This window comes from Suricata suricatta, chromosome 17 (assembly GCF_006229205.1).
Source record: "Suricata suricatta isolate VVHF042 chromosome 17, meerkat_22Aug2017_6uvM2_HiC, whole genome shotgun sequence".
In the NCBI taxonomy this organism is placed as follows: domain Eukaryota; kingdom Metazoa; phylum Chordata; class Mammalia; order Carnivora; family Herpestidae; genus Suricata; species Suricata suricatta.
Window position 1 is genome coordinate 17,984,714 of NC_043716.1, and position 17,688 is coordinate 18,002,401.

Below are 17,688 nucleotides of genomic sequence, written 5' to 3' on the forward strand. Positions count from 1 at the left end.
CACTTTTTGGGAAAACTGGTTTGGCCCCGTGCTAGTCTCCTTGCCCCCAAATGTCTTTCTAGCATCCCTAGTAAAAATGGTAACAGTAGTTGATTATTTAGTCGTCTGTTTTATGAGCTTGGTTTTCCATCTCAAAATGTTACCACAGTGTCTCCCTAACTCTCGTCCTCCATGTACTGCGATCGTAGCCACGTGCTGTGTCATTTACCTTCCTGGCTCGACGCTGGCTTCCCTTTTTCACTGAGCCTTGTCAGAGGTAGAATATCTTCATAATCATGGGTTTGATATGATAATTATATTTTTAAATCACATGTTAAGATGAATGTGAAACTTAACATTTTTAAAGTTAATTAGGTGCCATATAAACTCATATTACATCCCACTGGGGTGGCGTCTACTTTGGGAAGTAGGTCAGTATAACCAGTATAAATATTTATACATTTCCTTGATTTAGGTTTGTTACTTGGTGTCCGGAGCTTATGGGTCTCTTTTTTACTAATATAATTTTTTTCTAGTTGCTTCTTTGCCCATTGTAATGTATTTTTCTCTGCTTTTTCTCTCATTTAATTGATGAAAATTTATATTAAGTGAATTTTAACATCACCCCAATTCCATCATGGTATGAGGGACTTTTTAGAAACTGGTTTAAATGTACACAGAGGCAAAAAATTTTAGCCTGTGACCTTTCGAAGTTTTCTGAGTGCAGCGAGAAACAAATTCCCCATTGTTCACAGTGTTTTGCTTCATGTTTTGCCTTCTCTTGCTAAATCCTCTTATTTGGTGAAATCTTGTATCTTAAGTTGCTTATAGCTTGTTAATACAGATCATTATTAAAAGATGATTATTTTTCTTCATGTAGTTTAGACCCTTTCCATTTCTGCCATAATATCCAAAGATTTATTTGAGGTAGCATGAAATGTTTAAAAAATAGTTTAACTTCCTTTTTTCCCAATTCGGAGAGTAATACATGCAAATTGAAAATACGAGAAGCTAATAAAAGTGAAAGAAAAGGAAAACAGTCTTCTCATTTTTACCTCTCAAGTACAATTACCTTATCTTTTTTTTATTATGGTGTTCAAATTTTTGTTTGTTTGTTTTTGCTTAAATACCCACCCCAGGAATAGTCACTTTCTTCATATGTATTCTAATAGTACTTACCATTATTTTGGAAAAATGTAGAGAGCCCCCCCAAATGGCCTAATTCTATTTTACACTTTTAAAATTATTAGTGAAATGAATGTATTTTCCTATATTTACTGACCACTCACCTTCCACAAATGACCTCATATTTCTTCAACAATTTCTCCATTGAATAGTCTTATTGTATAGAATGTAATCGTATATTAGTTATGTAAACCTTTTGGCCCTTAGTTTTGTACATTCTTTTACTTCTTGTTGATTACTTGTGTTTTTCTTTGTCATTACTGTCTTTTTTTTTTTTTAAGTGCAGAATGTAAACATTTTTACGTAGGCAAATATATCGGCATTTTTTTCCTTTTTTTTTTATACTTTATTGTATTGGCATTTTTTCTTTATGGTTTCCGGTTTTTGTCTTGTTTAGAAACGTCTACTGTATACCAGTATAATGCAGTTATTCAGTATTTTTCCTAACAGTTTTATGTTTTATGACTTTGTTTTTTGTACCATAGGTTCTTCATCATACGTTTACACATAAACACATGCACACACATACTTTTAAATTTGGTATGAGTTATTTTTCAGATGGATAGCTCCTTGGTCTGGTAATGGTTTATTGAGGAATCCATTCTCTTACTACTGATTTGAAATATTACCTTTATCAAGTTAAATTTCTATGTACATACTAGTATCTGCTCTGACTGTAATTAGCTTATGCTTTTTTTTTTTTTGCCTTTTTCTTTAGTATAGTGAGTTTACTCTTTTTTTCTAATCTTTTTGTCTTTGAGCGTGAGAGAGCGTGTTCATGCATGTGCACATGCTAGCAAAGGGGCAGAGAGAGAGGGAGAGACGATCTGAAGCAGGCTTTGCACTGATAGCAGAGAGCCGGATGTGGGGCTCGAACTCACAACCTGTGGATCATGATCTGAGCTGAAGTCAGATGCTTAGCTGACTCAGCCACCCAGGTGCCTCTGTACTGGTTTTATTATTACTGTTCCCGCCTCCACCCACCCACCCCCGCCCCAAGAGAGAGTGCATTTGAGCAGGGGAGGGGAAGAGAGAGGGACCAAGAGAGAATCTTAAGCAGGCTCCACACCCAGCGCAGAGCCCAGCCTGGGGCTTGATTTCGAGTCTGTGAGATCATGAGCTGAGCTGAAGTCAAGATGCTCACTGACTGAGTCACCCAGGCGCCCCTGGTTTTATTGTTGTAAGAGCTTAATAGAACGTTTAAGTGACCTGGCAATGCAGGTCTTCTTTTGTCCTTGGTTTTCGAAAATTTCTGTGGTAGTCTCACAAATTTATTACTTCAAATGAACTTCAGAACAAGCCTACCATTTTAAAAAAGCACCCCCATCTTTCAAATCTATTATATCATCTTCTCACTCTTCAAAAAAAGTAAATCAGATCATGATACTCCCCTTGTTTACACCCTTCAGCATCTTCTTCCCCTCTCTCTTTGTTACCTGTTGCTGCGTAACCGACTGCTCCAAATGGTCTGTTTATTTTGCTGGTCAGGAGTCCCTGACTGGTTCAGCCCTGTTCCACCTGGTGTTGTCTGGGGTGGCTGACGCTGGGGCGCCCCTCCCAGTACGACCTCTCAGTCACGTGTCTGGCAGCCCAGTGCTGTCTTCTCTTTCCACGTGGCGTCTCATTCTTCAGAAATTCTCCATGTGGCCCAGGCTTCTCGCAGCAGGGTGGTCTCAGAGTAAGTCCCCCCTCTTTTTTTTTTTTTAAATGTTGTTATTTATTTTTGAGAGAGAGAGACAGCGTGAGCAGGGGAGGGCCAGAGAGAGAGGGAGACACAGAATCCAAAGCAGCTCCAGGCTCTGAGCTGTCAGCAGAGCCTGATGCGGGGCTCGAACCCACAAACCATGAGATCATGACCTGAGCTGCAGTCGGATGCTTAACTGACTGAGCCACCCAGGCGCCCCTCAGAGTAAGTCTTTTTTACATGGCAGCTGCCTTCCAGGAGGAGGGAAAGAAAACCCGTCAGACCAATTAAGGGCTGTGCCTGGACCTGCCACGGTGTCCTTTCTGCCATATTTTATTGGTCAGAACAGTTAGGAGACCTGGTTAGATGCAAGGAAATGGAAAAATAGACTCCACTTCTTGTGTGGGAGTGGCAAGGTCCAATTGCATGTAGGATGAGAGATACTGTGACCATATTTGGAAAACCTAATATGCCACATTATCAAACTCAAAATGAAAGCTCTTAAAATGGTCCATCAAGCTTTTCATCATCCGAATCACCCCTGCTTCTCTCTCTGACCTCATCCCCTACATTTTCATCTTTTATTCCCTTTGGCTCAGCCACAACAGACTCTTTGCTAGGCTTTGAACGCGTCATGCTTATTCCAACATCAGATCCATTTTCCTGCCATTGTTTCTCTGAAAGTTCTTCAGATCTTTGCAGGGTCTTACCATTCTTACTTCCCCATCTCTGCTCAAACGTCACATCTCTAGAGAGATTTCCCTGACCACTCTCTCCACTAAAATCATGGTCCCTTACCCCCAATCTGATTTTTTTCTCCACACAGATTTTAGTACTGTTTTGGGGAGCTTGGGGGCCTGAATATACTTTTTAACTCCCTGCCTTGCCTGCAAATTGAGAAATAAAAGAATAAAGATGGAGGCCAAAATATATGTGAAATATATAAATACTAAAAATAAATTTATAATCTAGAAGTATATATATATTGATCAATAGAACACACGAACATATCATAAAATATATATGCATTTGTATATTTGTGTGTCTATATACATGTACACACATATACACATACATGCACACACGTACACGCACCCATACACACGTACATGCACGCACACATGTACACATATACACATGCACACACATATGCACACGTATACATGCATGTAATTTGTACATGTGTGTATAAGTGTCTATGTGAAGTTGTAGACCTAAATGAGCCCAGTAACTAAGTCTCAAAATTAGGCAGACTAACCCACCCAGTCCAAGGCAGGGTTGGTCACACCCCCTGCAGGGCTAGGTTCCTGATCAACTCTCGGCATGTTGACTGACGTAGAAGATTCTTACAGTTGTAGCAAGCCTGCTGCCATGTAAGAGGGTGGACCTGAATTGTGCATGTCTAGTTATTTTCATTTTTATCAATCTGACTAAAGGGGGGATGAAAGGAAGAGAATAAAGGAAGTGTCAAAGATGAATGTCAGATCTCAGATATGAGAAACTGGCTGTGTTGTGGTGCTATGTCTAAGATAGGAAACATGATAGGAAGATTGTAAATTAAATTTTAGAAACATGGAGCTTGAAGTGCCTACAGGATACCTGTGTGAGTTACCAAATACGCATTTGGATAACACATTTGAAGATGCAGATTTGGTATTAATTTTCTATTTTCTGTAACAGACTATTAGAATATTAGAAGTGTAGTGGCTTGACACAACATAAAATTGTTATCTCACGGTTTCTGTGGGTCAGGAACCTGGGCATTGGTTGACTGAGTGCTCTTCTCTGGTTCTTACCCAGCTGAATTCAAGGTGTCTGTCTGGGTTGCAGGCTCATCTGAGGCTTGGGGTCTGCTTCCGGGCTCGCTGGTTGTTGGTAGAATTTAGGTCCTTACAGTTGTAGGACTGAGACTCTCAGCCCCTAGAGGCTGCTTGTGACCGTTCCCTACAGCATGGAAGTTTGCTTCTTCAAGGACAACAGAAAGCATTTTTGCTGCTTCAGATCTCTTACGTGGCTCACCCAGTTAGGACAGGCTCATCGAGATAATTTCCCTTTTGATTAACTCAAAGTCAACTCATGAGGGATCCTAATTGCATCTGCAAAGTCCCTTTTGTCACAGAATGTACTATTCATGTAAGGGGTATCACACTGTATGTGAAAGTCCTTCTCTCTGTCAGGGGACAGGCTTACACAGGGTGTGTGCAGTCTAGGGCTGTTTGAGTCATCAGCAGCCACCACGGCAGCCATTAGCAGGACAGCACATGACTGTAGAAATCGCCCAGGGACAGCTAACTTTCTTCGGAGGGAAGAGAAGACAGATTAGAGGAGATTTTCAGGATTATTGGTACCTGAAGGATACATTTATTCATCTTTGTGTTCACGACACTACATTGCTACCTGGCACTAGTAAATATGCAATAAGTCTTTTTTTTTAGACTTCTTTGAGATTTTAAGGAATTCATGTGTAGTTTACATATGGTAGCGTTCACCCTTTTCGGAGTGCAGTCTGAGTTTTTTTTATTGTGGTAAAATACACATAAAATTTGCCACCTTAACTATTTTTAAGTATTCAGGTCAGTGGTATTAAATACATCCACACTGCTGCACAACCGTTCCTCCGTCCATCCCCATAACTCCCCATTTGTACAACGAGACTCTATACCTATTAAAAAATAATTACTCATTCTCCCCTTTCTCCATCTACTGACAGTCACCATTGTGCTTTCTTTTGCTTTTGAGCACACTAACGAATACATATAAGTGGCATCATACAGGATTTTGTCTTTTTGTGATTGGCTTATTTAACTTGGCATAATGTCCTCGAGGTGTATCCATGTTGTGGCATAATGCAGACTATGCTCTCCCTTTTTTAAAAGGCTAAATAATGTTCCATTGTATGTATATACCAAACTTTCTTTTCCATTTCTCCATCGATGGACACTTGGGTTGCTTCTGTGTTTTAGTTAATATGAATAATGCTGCTCTGAACACAGGTGTACAAATATCTCTTTGAACCCTGCTTTTGGATTTTTTAGATGTATGCCCAGAAGTGGAATTGCTGGATCATGTGGTAATATTTTAAATGTTTTAAAGGTACTTCCATAGCACTGGCTGTCCCATTTTACATGCTGACCAGCAGTGCACAAGGGTTCCATTTCTCCACAGCCTCACCAACACTTCTTGGTTTTCTGTTGTGTTTTTTTTGGTAGCAGCCATCCAAACAGATGTGAGTTGGTATCTTATTATAGTTTCCATTTGCATTTCCCTACTGTTTAGTGATGTTAAACATTTTTTCATGTGTTTATTGGACATTAATTAATATATCTTTTTTTGGAAAATGTCTATTCAAGTCCTGTGCCCATTTTTAAATTTTTGTGGTTGTTATTGTTGTTTAGTTTTAGGAGTTCTCCTTATATTCTGGTTAGTAATCTCATCAGATATTTGATTTGCAAATATTATCTCCCATTCTGTGGCTTGCCTTTTTACTCTGTGGATCTTTTTTTTCTTTTTAATTTTTCTTTTTTTTATTTTTGAGAGAGAGCAAGAGTGTGAGAACTAGGGAGAGGCAGAGGGAGAGAGAGAGAGAGAGACTCCCAAGTGAGCTTCCAAGCCCTGAAGTCATGACCTAAGCTGAAATCCAGAGTTGGATGGACAACTGACTGAGCCTCCCAGGCAGGCACCCCTTGGTTAGTTTTTGTATATGGTGTTGGCTAGTGGTCCAACTTCATTTCATTGCATGTGGGTACCCAATTTTCTCAGTGCCATTTGTTGAAAAGACTGACCTTTCTACATTGAATGGTCTTGGAACCCTTCCCAAAAATTATTTGACCATGTATGTGAGGGCATTAAGACATACAGAGCAATGGGATTGGTCTATTCCATTGGTCTGTCTTTTTTAATTTTTTTTTTTAAGTTTACTTATTTCAAGAGAGAGAGAGAGAGAGAGGGAGGGAGGGAGGGAGGGGGAGGGGCAGAAAGAGAAGGAGAGAGAACCCCAGGCAGGCTCCACACTGTTAACGGAGAGCCCTAGGCGAGGCTCGAACTCACCAGCCATGAGATCATGACTTGGGCAGAGGTCAAGAGTCAGACACTTAACTGACTGAGCCACCTAGGTGCACCTGTCTATATGTCCGTCTTAATGCCAATACCAGGCTGTTTTGATTACTGTAACTTTGTAGGAAATTTTGAAATCATGAAGTGTGAGTCTTCTAACTTTGTTCATCGCTTAAAAAATTTTTTAATGTTTATTTAGTTTTGAAGCGGAGAGACAGATCGTGAGCAAGGGAGGGGCAGAGAGAGAGGGAGGTCCAGAATCCAAAGCAGGCTCCAGGTTCTGAGCTGTCAGCACGGAGCCCTACATGGGGCTTGAACTCACAAGCTATGAGATCATGACATGAGCCTAAGTTGGACGCCAAGCCGACTGAGCCACTTAGGCACCCGTCTTCATCTTTTTCAAGATTGTTTCAGCTACTCATAGTGCTTTGAGATTTCATATGAACTTTAGGATGGGTTCTTTTATTCCTCCTAATACGACATTGGGATTTTGATAGGGACTACACTGAATCCGTAGATCACTTGGGGGTAATATTGACATTTTAAGAATATTAAGTCTTCTAATCAATGAACATAGGATGTATTTCCATTTATTTATATCCTCTTTAATTTCTTTCATCAGTGTTTTGTAGTTTTCAGCATACAAGTTTCACTGCCTTGGTTAAATTAATTCATGAGTGTTTTATTCTTTCTGATATTGTCATAAATGGAATTGTTACCTGCTTTCCTTTTAGATTGTTCATTGGTAGGGTCTAAAATGCAAGTGATTTTTGTGTGTTGACTTTTGTCCTGCTACTTTGTTGAATTTGTTTATCAGTTCTCACAGAGTTTTGTGGTGGAATCTTTAGAGTTTTTCATGTATAAGGTCATGTCATCCGAGACAAATCATTTTACTTTCCAGTTTGAATGCCTTTTAGTTCTTTTCCTTGCCTAGCTGCTCTGGCGAGAACTTCAGTACTAAGTTAGTACAAGTGGTGAGAATGGGCACCCTGCCTTGTTCTTGTTCTTAGGGAAAAAAAGCTTTCAGGTCCCATTGAGTATGATGTTTGCTCTGAGTTTTTCATATATGGATTTTATTATGTTGAGGTAGTTTCCTTCTGTTCCTTTCTTTGGTGATTGTTTTTTATCATGAGAAGGTATTGGATTTTATCATGTGCTTTTTGCGCATCAATTGAGATGAACGTGTGGTCTCTTTCCTTCATTTTGTTGATGTAGCATATTACATTGACTTGCATATGCTGAACCATTCTCGTGTTCCAAGAATAAATCCCATTTAGTCTTGGTGTATAATTCTAATATGCTGCAGAATTTTTTAATACTTGTTGAGGATTTTTGCATCAGTATTTAAAAGGGATATCAGTCTGTAATATTCTTGTGTCTTTGACTTTGGTGTCAGGGTTATGCAGGTCTTGTAGAATAAGTTAGGAAGTATTCTCTTCTCTTTGGAAAAGTTTAAGAAGGTTTAGTATTAGTTCCTCATTAAATATTTGGTAGAATTTACTAGTGAAATGATCAGGTCCAGAGTTTTGTTGAGAGAATTTTGATTATTGATTCAATCTTTTACTAGTTATAGGTCTATTCAGATTTTCTATTTCCTTGTGATTTAGTCTTGGTAGGTTTTGTGTTTCTAAGAATTTATTCATTTCATTTAGGTTTATTCAGAATTTTTTGGGCACACACTTTATAGCACTCTTTTTAACATCTTTTTTTAGTTCTGTAGTACTAATAATATACCCATTTTTATTTCTGATTTTAATAATTTGAGTCTTCTCTTCCTTTTTTCTCAGTCCATTTAGCAAAAGGTTTGTAAATTTTGTTGATACTTTCAAAGGACCAACTTTTGGTTTCATTTATTTTCCCTGCTTTTTTTAATTCTTACTTTATGTCTGCTCTCATATTTATTATTACCTTTTTTCTTCCAGATTTGGGTTTCATTTGTTCTTTTTCTAGTTCCTTATGTTGTTAAGTTATGCTATTGATTTGGAATATTCCTTTTTTTAAATATAAGTTTGTAGCTATAAATTTCCTCCTTAGCACTGCTTTCACAGTATATATACCACAAGTTTTGGCATGTTGTGTTTACACGTTCATTTGTCAGTATTTTCTAATTATCTTGTGATTTCTTCTTGAAACATTGGTTGTTTAAAAGTATATTGTTTAAAATAATCAATTAAAAATGGAGAGAAGACATGAACAGACATTTCTCCAAAGAAGACATACAGATGGCCAACAGACACATGAAAGGATGCTCAACATTACTCACCATCAGGGAGATGCAAATTAAAGCCACATGAGCAGTTACCTCACACCTGTCAGAATGGCTAAAATCAACAACACAAGTGTTGATGTGGATGAGAGAAAGGAAACCTCATGCACTGTTGGTGGGGATGCACACTGGCGCAGCCACTGTGGAAAACAGTATGGAGGTTCCTCAAAAAGTTAAAAATAGAATTACCATGTGATCCAATAATTCCACTCCTGGGTATTTACCCAAAGAAAACAAAAACACCAATTTGGAAAGATATATGTACCATATGTTTTTAGCAGCATTATTTGTAATAGCTAAGATATGGAAGCAACCCAAGTGTCCATTGACAGATGAATGGATAAAGAAGAAGTGGGATAGTGGCGCCTGGGTGGCTCAGTTGGTTAAGCGTCCAACTTTGGCTCAGGTCATGATCTCACAGTTCAATAGTTTGAGCCCCGTGTCAGGCTCTGTGCTTACAGCTCAGAGCTTGGAGCTTGCTTTGGATTCTGTGTCTCCCTCTCTCTCTCTCTCTGCCCCTCCCCTACTCACGCTCTGTTTTTCTCTCTCTCTCAAAAATAAATAAAAAAGTGGCATACACACACAGTGGAATATACTCAGCCTTAAGAAATGAATGAAATCAGGGCACCTGGGGTGGCTCAATCGGTTACGTGTCCAACTCTTAGTTTGGGCTCAAGTCATGATCTTGGGATTCTTTCTCTCCCTCCCTCTGTCTCTGCTTCTCTTCTGTGTACGCTCTCAAAAAAAAATTTTTTTTTTTAATTCTTAAAAAGAGAATGAAATCTTGCCATTCAGAACATCATGGATGGTTGTGGAGGGTATAATGCTGAGTGATGTAAGAGTCAGAGAAAGACAAATACCGTATGATTTCACTCATGTGGAATTTAAGAAACAAAACAAATGAACAAAGAAAAAAGAGACAAACCAAAAAACAGACTCTTAAATACAGAGAACAAACTAATGGTTACCAGAGGGAAGGTGCATGGGGGAAATGGGGGAAATATGTGAAGAGTACACTTATTGTGATGAGCACTGAATAATGTTTAGAATTGTTGAGTCACTATATGGCACAACTGAAACTAATCTAGTATATGTTAATGACACTGGAGCTTTTTAAAAAAGTGCATTTAATTTCCACAATTTTGTGAATTTTCCAGTTTTACTTGTGTTGTTGATTTCCAACTTCGTTTCACTGTGGCCAGAGAAATATGTTGTATGATATCTATCCTTTAAAATCTGTTGAGATGTTGGGGTACCTGGGTGACTCAGTTGGCTAGGCATCCTACTTCAGCTCAGGTTATGATCTCATGGTTTTTGGGTTCAAGCCTTGAGCCCTGTGCTGACAGCTCATAGCTGGGAGCCTGCTTTGGATTCTGTCTCTCCCTCTGTCTCCTCCCCTCCTCCGCTTGTGTGCTCTCTCTCACTCGCTCTCTCTCTCTCTGTCTCTCAAATGAACATTTAAAAAAATTAAAAAATAAAATCTATTGAGATGTAATTTTTTGGTCTACATGAGTCAACCTGGAAAATGTCCCATGTATATTTGAGAAGAATGTGTATTCCATTGTTTGGTAGAATGTTTTCTGTATGTATGTTGGGTCTAGTTGGCTTAGTGTGGTGTTTAAGTCATCTATTTTCTTCTGTCTGGTTGTTTTCTCCATTATTTTGAGTGGGGTATTGAAGTCACCAACTATTATTATGGAACTAATTTCCCTTTAATTCTGTCAGTTTTTGCTTCTTATATTTTGATGGTCTGTCATTAGGTGTGTAAGTGTCTATAATTATTATATCTCCTTGCTGTACTGAACCTTATATTAATATACAATGTCCTTCTTTATCTTATACCTTTTTTCATGGTTTTATGATTTTGTTAACCCAAATACTACATGCACATAACCTTTCTGTTTATTCAGTTTCTTTGCTGCACAGCCTGGCATTGGGATTGGTGACTCTGATGGCCTGCTGGGCTGCTCTTTTGGCTTTTTTGTTCTTGGAAGAGATGTTGTGAGCAATCTCTGTACAGTGAGATTTGTTGTACATCAGCAGCGCTTCAAGCTCCTTGACACTGTGAACCAGGAACTTTTTAAGCCACTGAGCAGCTTGTACTTTGTTTTCTTGTTGCTTCTATTACCAAAGTTGAGCTTCAAGATCTGGCCCTTGAATCTTCTGTACACCTTATTGTCAATGCATGGTTTCCACCAGTTATGATTAATTTTGACATATTGGTCTTCCTGGTGCTGAATGAAGTTCTTGGTCCACTTTTTAATGATCTTAGACTTGACTAGAGGTTTGAGGGCAAACATGAAGCCACAGAGGAGATGGCTGCCCCTCCGCAGGCAGTGATGCAGAAGAGAGGGGAAGGCCCTCCATAACTTGTTTGATTGAAGGTCTGTTTGTATGATAATTTGTATAGCTGCCCCTGCTGTCTTTGTGAAAAGTGAAAGAGTTATTCCATCTGAAGAGAAGCCAGAGTATTCTCTTTGGTTACTATTTGCATGGAATATTTTATTCCATCCTTTCACTTTCAACGTGTTTGTGTTCTTAGCTCTCAAGTGAGTCTCCTATAAGCAGCATGTAGTTGGGTCATGTGTTTTAATTTTTTTTAACTTAAAATTTTTTTATTGTGATCTCAGTCTTCTGATTCAGAGTTTAATCCATTTACACTTAAAAGAATTACTGATAAGGGATACACTGCTGTCTTGGTGCTCTTGGTTTCCTTATGCCCTATAGCTTTTTTTTTGTTTCTCATTTTCTGCGTTACTGTTTTCAGTTGTGTTTATTTTTTATAGTGAAATGTTTAAATTCCTCTCTGGTTTCCTTTTTGTGTATTCTACAGCTAGTTTCTTTGTGGTTACCATGGGAATTACATTTAACATCCTAATGTTACAACACTCTCATTTGAATTTATACCAGCTTAATTCTGTGTTTTGACGTTTAAATGGCGTGTATTCATGTAACCATCCCCATGGTCAAGATGCAAGAAGTTTCATCACTCAGAAAATTCCCTCATATCCCCTTTGTCCAGCAGAGTAGGTGGTGGCAAATCCTATAGGGAAGAACCCTTTGAATTGTCTTCAAACAAAGTTTGTGGAGTGCCTCTTCGTAAGCAGTGATGGGCTACTCCTGTAGACTGAGAGGTTCAGCGGAACCTGGACAGATGAGATTTTTGGGGAGCACAGCCCATTTGTTTCCATTTCACTTGTAGTCTTAGTCTTTCCCCTGAGTCTGGTCTTGGCATAGCAGACACGCCTTGTAGGGAATTTAACCTTCTTTGAAGTCCAGCAACTCTGAGAATTAAATGTTGGTTCTGGTCCTTAGGTTTCTCTGTCCTCCTGCTGTAAGAAAGGAGACCATCTTCATATGCTTCTGGAGAAACCTTTTGTCTTACACACTTCTAATTGACAGTTCATCAGCTTTTTGTTATCTTTTTCTTCCCCCCAGAGAGCAGAGGGTTTAGTAATACTCTTTCGGTTTCATTGCATTTGTAGTTAGGATTTTCCTTCATTGCCATCTTGAAAATCCCATCTGAGCACCCTCGGCCAGCTGGCCTGGAAGCCTAGTGCAGGTTGTTCGTTAAGATTTTCCTTCCGGATCAACACCTGGGAGGAGGGAGGATCGGGCAGATGCAGAATTCATGGTGCAGTGTAGGTCTCGTGGTGGCTTTGTTCAATCCCTTTCGGGAGCTCTGCTGCCAGAATTGGCCCTTCTGAGTTACCCAGAATTGGGCTAAGGTGCTTAGGCCTCGGTACTGCCACATCAGTTGGTCATTGGATGTGGGCTGCCCAGGAGGGGTTTCCCTTGGGGCGGATCATTCCCCGCAGCTGTTCCAGTCCCTGAAGGCCTCACTGAGGCCTGCTGGCAGTTAAGACAATGAGCCCTTCCCTGAAGGGGAGCTGGGCAGTGCCTCAGTGTCCATGTAATTCCTCTGCATCCACTAAGAGTGATTATATTAGGGCCTTGCTTCTCCTAGATTTGGCTTTTGTATGTTCCAGAATTTTAGTTTTTTTTAGTACTGTTACGAACTCATGGATATAAATACATATTTTTAGCAAACTTTCTGCTGACTTGCACAGAGAAGGATGCACAAATGTATGTTAATATACAGCTTCATAAATGTTGACATTGTGAACACAGCAGTGTAACTAGTACAGTGCCAACAGTCAAGAAGTCCTTCCTTCCTCCTGCATTTCCTTATAGTCATGATCCATTCCTTCCAAGGATCTCTACTGTCCTGACTTGAATTTAGCATGTCTTTGAAATTTGTGTAACATGGTCACACAGTAAGTGACATTTGGTTCTGACTTCTTTTCATTCATATAATATTGGTGAGATTAAGCTTATAGTTGTAAATCATTTAATTTTATTGCTATATACTTTTTCTTTGCATATACTGCGTTTGAAAAAACCATTTCTGCTAGTGTTTTCAGGTATATAGCTAGTGAAATTGCTAAATATGTATATGTTCTGTTTTTCTAGATAATGCCGGGCATTTTCCAAAATAATTATTGATGTACACTCTTACTAGTAATGTAAGAGTTCCAGTTGCTGGGGTGCCTGGTTAGCTCAGTCAGCGCATGTGACTTTTGATCTCAAGATTGTGGGTTCAGGCCTCTTGTTGGGTGTAGAAGTTATTTAAAAAAATAAATAAACTTAAAAAGAGCCCTGGTTGCTGCAGTTTGCGTGTTTCTGTAGGATGTAGCCCTCCGAAACGCACGGTGGGAAGCCGGGTGTGTTTGCTCAGTCCCCTCCACCAGCAGGTTCTGAACTCTAATCTTTTGTCTTCCTGAGGCTGTGAGACTTTAAAATTCTGCTTTGCTTTTCAGAAGTTTTTGGCTTAGCTTTTAACCCTTTTCCACCATTCACACATTCGAGGCCCCTCAAGTCTTCAGTTTTGTCACTTCAGCTCTCATTGTCAACTCAAACCTCTATTGCCTCAACAGAGGTACGTTCTTGGAACGCGACTTTTTGGCACTTTTCTATTGCGATGTTTATTCTGTCTCTTATTTTTTCTCATGGTGACTACACATATGATTTGACCACATTCTTTGCTGTTGCCCATTTCTACGTGAACTTAGTTTTCCTAAATTGGTGGGAGGGAGATGTGAGCCAGGAGAGCTTTTTATCTTCGTGGCTCTAGAGCTCTTCTGTGACTTTCATGAAATTAAAGACATCATCTCATTCTTTTTGACCTACTTAGCTGTCTTCTTTTTACCACCTTTATGTGGCCCTTTTCCCTTTGCCCCCGTTGTCCCCATTGGAGCGAATCTCAGCAGTTTCTTCTCAGTGTCGGCTGCATCCTAAAAGGGGGGCTTCTTCAGCTGGTTAGTTAGAAGTGGTGTCCAATGGCTACCTAAGGGTAAATTTAAGTAAATGAAATAGCAGTAATCATTTGATTCTTCCGGTAGTAGCCATGTAACATGCGCTTAACAGTCACATGTGGCTGTGGCTGCTGGATTGAGCATTGTTGATGGAGTATAATCTCACCACGGGAAGTTCTCTTAGTCAGCGGTGGTTTAAAGTGTGCTCTGGGGGCGCCCGGGTGGCTCAGGCTGTTAAGCATCTGACTTCGGCTCAGGTCATGATCTCACGATTGTGGGTTCGAGCCCCGTGTTGGGCTCTGTGCTGACCGCTAGCTCAGAGCCTGGAGCCTGTCTTCCAGTTCTGTGTCTTCCTCTCTCTCTGACTCTCCCCTGCTCACTCTCTCAAAAAAAAAAAAGTGTGCTTTGTTCTCTTTAGGCGTCAGTGTAGACCTTTTGTACTCACAGGCAAATTGCAATATACAGACGTCCCCCTGTGTTTCAACTTTTTTTTTTTCCAGTTAATGTTCTTAAGTTGGCTTGTACTTTTCATTGAGGAGGGAATAGAATGGTATTTTCCGCCTGTCGGATCTATCATACATTCAGCTTTCTTTTGCAGAGAGATTTATACCACACCAGTTTCGTAGCTCTAAGCAGTTTGTTGCTATTTGCTTGTATTTTGGGGTTTGTGGGTACCTTGTCCCCTGCTTTATTGAGTTCACCTATTCAGATGCTCATTTCATCTGGAAGCACCCTCAGAAATGCACGCAGATATGATATTTAGCCAAATATCAGTACTTCCTATGAGCCAGTCAAGTTAATGCATAAAATGAACCATTACAGAGGGTTGGGGAGATTTACAAGTCACATTGCAGTCACTTATGTCTTCTAAAAGCCCCCTTTCTTTGGTCTTTCAGATTCCCTGCAACCCCACCTCCCACCTTTAGAATTAACATTATGTAATTCTGTAGCTCCTGTTCTGCCCCTGGGAACCCTAGTAAGGCTTCCTCTCTTTTATTTAGTATTTATTATCAGGTCAGTCACGTGTTATTAACTGACTAGGCAATCTAGGGCATGCCACTTGGTCTCCTTCCACCTTTAGCTGCACCATTTTAAAAATGAGAATGCTGGGCTCACGTTTGTTTTTTCACCGAGGACCCTCACCAGTGTTCTCTTAGCAGCAGCAGGATCTAGTATTTAAACAAACAGTAAATATATTCATGATGCTTTCAATGGAAAATGCTACTTTGGCTTGATACTTTATTTTTTTTAATGTTTATTTTTGAGACACACACACACACACACACACACACACACACACACACACACACACACACAAGCGGGGGAGGGGTAGAGAGAGAGAGGGGGACACAGAATTAGAGGTAGGCTCCAGGCTTTGAGCTGTTAGCACAGAGCCTGATGTGGGGCTCGAACTCACGAGCTGTGAGTTTGTGACCTGTGCTGAAATGGGATGCTTACCGACTGAGCCACCCAGACGCCCAGAAAATGCTACCTTTGAACAGAGTAGAGATGAACTTCTTGGCAGTGTGACTTAACTCATTTTCAGATAGATGTAGATGTGGTGACCTTACGGGATATTTTTTCCATGAGAGTTAACTGTTTGTTGTTCTCTTACGCCCTCAACTGTGTACCCGAAGGTGACATTGTACCCGAGTCTGTCTTACTGTGTTTATTCCTGGTTATGCAGTTTGTTCTCATTTCTGAACAGTCTGCAGTTATTTGCCATTAATTGATTAGAGGTCTGGGACATAGGTTTTCTTGGTCTGTTGTTTTAATGCTAGAGTTTGATGTATAAGGGAAAGGATTGTATGCATTCTCTGAAATAATTTTTAGCTACAAGGAAATAGCTCCATTTCTGTGAATCATCATCTCTCTTATGTAACACTGGGTAAAGTTTTAATTTTGTAGGTAGAGATGTACAATTTCCAGAAGGGAAAATTGAAATTTCCAGAGAGTTTTAGATTTGATATAAATGCTAATCTGTATTGAAAGTTGGAGCTTGAGATACAAATGTAGGTAACCGTGACTGATAAAAAATTTCCTAAAACCTCATGGTCTTCAGTGAGAAGTAGTTCTTTTTTTGTCCTTCTAATGTGTAAGCTAACATTTTCTTTTTCCCTTAGCTTCCAATAAAAACAGGACAGCAGAACACGCATACCAAAGTCAGTACTGAACACAACAAGGAGTGTCTTATTAATATTTCCAAATATAAGTTTTCTTTGGTTATCAGCGGCCTCACCACGATCTTGAAGAATGTTAACAATATGGTGAGTATTTGGGCTATTATTTTGTGGGAGAATCTGTTTGGGTTTGTTTTTGATTTAAAGATTTAGAGTAGCATATTTTGATGTATGGAAAGTCCTTTTCTGTGGACTCTGGATATAAACATTCACCATTGTATTTTGTGGCTGAGTACGGGTGACCTTGTAACATTCATTTTAGTTTTTGATTCTTTCTCTTAGATCCTTATTTGTGACCCTATCTTTTCTATTGCTATCCCCTTTCCTAGGGGATTAGGATTTCATATAGACTTGAGGTCATATATGAATTGATCATGTAGTAATCTATGAAAACAGATTTTTTTAATGTTTTCTTTGAATATTTACTTATCAGATCATCCTAGTCCTGAGTAGATGATAAATAAATATGACCTGTAGTGATAAAATGTGAGATTGCCTTTATGGAAATACTGTTCGATTTCCTTCCTCCTGTAACCTGTGACAAACTATGCCGTAGTCCGAGATCCCATTGTTGAAATGATATTCCTCAAATAGTCATTTCCTCAGTTCCACCATCGAAAGCTCACATTTGCCTTTTCCCCTGTTTTATACAATCTACTTGTATTCCCTAGATGGCGAGTTCCTCCAGCTGTTTTGTCTCTGTACCTTTGAACATACCATTTCTCCTGTCTCTCACAGGTGATTCCTTCCTCCCTGTCAATTCCTATCTAAAACCTCCTTTATACTCAGTGCAGAACAACCGATCTGGATATTTCTTGATTAATTCTAAACTGCTCTTCCTGTCTTTAGCACTTATAACTATAATTTATATTGTTTGTAGTGAGCACTGAGACTGACTTCTGGTTGTAGATTGTGAGAATCAGTCCCATTTTTATAATCATATCATCTTTGGTATGTTTTCTTTTTTAAAAACTTGGTTAGGCAATGCCCTAAACTTAGAAAATTGATAACTGGAGGTGTGAGTGG

The 17,688-nt window shown here is 39.4% G+C and overlaps 1 protein-coding gene across 9 annotated transcripts in view; it reads left to right on the forward strand.

Moving 5' to 3' along the window:
- The window catches only part of NF1 (neurofibromin 1), a 289,146-nt gene that overhangs the window by 74,940 nt on the left and 196,518 nt on the right, over nucleotides 1–17,688 (forward strand). For all 9 annotated transcript variants that reach the window (XM_029926741.1, XM_029926740.1, XM_029926738.1 and 6 more), the window contains one exon: nucleotides 16,606–16,749. In XM_029926741.1, coding sequence (XP_029782601.1) covers nucleotides 16,606–16,749 — 144 coding nt within the window. The remainder of the gene's footprint in view (nucleotides 1–16,605; nucleotides 16,750–17,688) is intronic.